Raw genomic sequence first — 2677 nt, forward strand, 5'->3', positions numbered from 1 at the left:
TAAATGTATTGTTCTAATTTTTTAACATTGCTATTTTTCTTTGTAGGGGAAAACACACCCAACTCAATTTTTTTTGCTTTTGATGTCCACCCCTACCCAATTATGTGTGTTTAAGCTGTATTAGCAGTGTGATTTGTTATATTTTGTGAAAACTGGGAATTTCATTCTGTAATTGTCTGTTTGTGTACTGGGCTGGCTTTATTGTAGAAGCAAAGGAGACACTCTTGTTTTGTAACTGCCTTTTCTCTCACTCTGGTGTCTTATAGATGAAAATGTATGTTTCTACCATTTTTCTTTGTTTTCAAAATTAATACACTAATTTCAATTGAACCTTTCTCTTTTATATTGGGATATGATTGATGTTTAATAGCTTTGTCACAGCTTAGAGGGCAATGCTAGTGCACTCACAAATTTTGAGGTCCTTGATTTCTTACGAGCTAAAGGAGCTTCAAAGGATCCAACAAGAGTTATTGCCAAAGTAGCGCAGTCTGAATACAAGGTTAGATTTGATTTTTCTAACAAATGGGAATATTTGTAAGTTTTATTGGTAGATGAATGTTCTGTATATCTAGCAGGTTTATGATTATTTGGTTGACACTGCTGCCTCTATTCAAACAAGAGAGAGCATCAATGAGTTCTTGGCAAGTGTTAAATAGTACGACCTGGCAAAAGCTGGGGCTCTGAACATTGGGTCAGCTGCTGATTTTGAACTATACCGAGTAAGTATCCATATTTTGATTTTCCAATTTATGTTACACCTAAGCATTTAGTTAGAAGTTTTTCGCTCTGCAATTTTTTAGCTATGACCACATTGTCAACAAATTATTTAAATAAATACATATGATCTGTATGTCTATCAAATTGATATAATGTATCAAATTTTAAAATTCAAAATTCAAATTTAAATTGAGATAGACTAAATTTAAACAATAGGGAGAAATAAAAAACTTAAAAATAAATTAGTGTGACATACTTGAGATAGGAGAAGTTATGTAGCTTATCATGAAAGAGAGTGAGTAGTTCCTAATATTCTCTTGTTCAAGAGTGAATACTATTATAAGGGTGAATTTATGCATCAAAATATAAAATGTTGGTCCCGAGTAAAATTTTAAAGTGAAGCTTCATCATCTTTGCATTCCAACATTGAAACGGTTGGGATGGCCCATGCATTCCAGCTTTAATAGATGTACATGTGTGATATTATAAAGTTGGAAAGCCTACCCTACCCCTCTAAATCTACCCCAATGTAACTTTTTGATAAAAATATTTATTTTTTATTTTAATATTATTTGTTAATTAATAGTATTACAAATAGTTGCATTGTTTCATTGAACTTGATTTACATCATGGAGGAGGATAAAAGCAATGCATATATAAATTTAACCTACACTTCTTTTTAAGTTGTCAATTAATTAAAAATCCCTTTTTATATAGCTTTTAAAATATTTATTATTTCCTATTAAAAATATCTATTATTAAAATTAAAAAATTAATATTTATCATAATTTATGATTTAATAATAATAATAAAATATACTCCTAGTATATATACATATTATTTTCTATTACTTTTTTTAATGCAAAGCTATATAAAAAGGCATAGATATTGTATTAGTTGGTACTTAGTATTTATATTGCTGTCTCACTTGACCAAATTTTATATATTGTTCACCAAACAAGTAAAGTAAATTATATCTTCCCCTGCTATTGTTGGTTTGTATTCAATGTTCTGTTTGTTCCAGCATATCACAAGTAAAGTAAATTATATTGCTTAAAGGTTTCTTTTTGTTCCAGCATATCACAATCCTCAGCATTTTGGCAACTATTTGTTCCAAGTGATCCCACATTGGATCATTTCCTCCCTCCCCTTCAAGGTGATGATAATTCATAATATGAGGATTTTTACATTGACGTTGTCTATGTTCTGTTTCTTTTTGTTCCCCATGATTGTAAGTATTCCTTCACTATTGACATTGTTATTCTGTAAATTGCACAGGATGTTTCTAGTACAGTACCTGCCGAGGAAGAGCATATCTGGGGTGCATTCTTCAAGGCAACGAGATGACATGAGTTTAAATATAATTATCGGTGCTGCTCTCAGTTCTCTTTGCAGAATATTCTTTTCATCTATTTAGAACAGAGAATCAGTGATCAGTCCCAATAGTAATATAAGGTTAATGTAAGTTGAGACTGATTTAGGTACAAAGGGAAAATGTGAGGTCAGAGACAATAGAATAGGAGTTCATAAAAAGCCAACACGTACAACTAAATTTCACTAAACGGAAAGTGTAGTGTCCAAAATGAATGGGTTAGACTAATTTAAACTTAAATCTTCATATCACTTTTGAAGGTAATCTTAGAGCTTAAGAAGTTAGAGTTGAATATCCATTACGTAACTAGGATTGCCAATTGCAACTAAATTTCACCGAGGTAATAACATTGTAAGTTCCTAAGAGCAAAATTATAATCTAAGCATGTTTGGTTAGGTTGTCAAGTGGTTGACAAGTCTCATTTAGGTGGTCTTTTTGGCCTTGGTTAACAAGAAAATCGAGTGTTAGGTACAAAAATTGGAAAGCTCCACTACACATAATAATTTATTGGAATATTTGTTTCTGCACTAATGGTTAGTTTGCTTATTTTGACCGTGTGGCTCTGTCCATTTATGAACTTTGAGACTT

The 2677-nt window shown here is 31.2% G+C and overlaps 1 protein-coding gene across 1 annotated transcript; it reads left to right on the forward strand.

The window, feature by feature from the left end:
• The first annotated feature begins 266 nt into the window (after positions 1 to 266).
• LOC114397204 lies at positions 267 to 2064 on the forward strand. The gene is made up of 4 exons (XM_028359307.1): positions 267 to 274; positions 382 to 499; positions 576 to 641; positions 1996 to 2064. Exons 1-4 carry the CDS (start codon positions 267 to 269, stop codon positions 2062 to 2064), a joined length of 261 nt encoding a protein of 86 aa, XP_028215108.1.
• Positions 2065 to 2677: the final 613 nt, after the last annotated feature.

This window comes from Glycine soja, chromosome 18 (genome assembly GCF_004193775.1).
Source record: "Glycine soja cultivar W05 chromosome 18, ASM419377v2, whole genome shotgun sequence".
Classification (NCBI taxonomy): Eukaryota; Viridiplantae; Streptophyta; class Magnoliopsida; order Fabales; family Fabaceae; genus Glycine; species Glycine soja.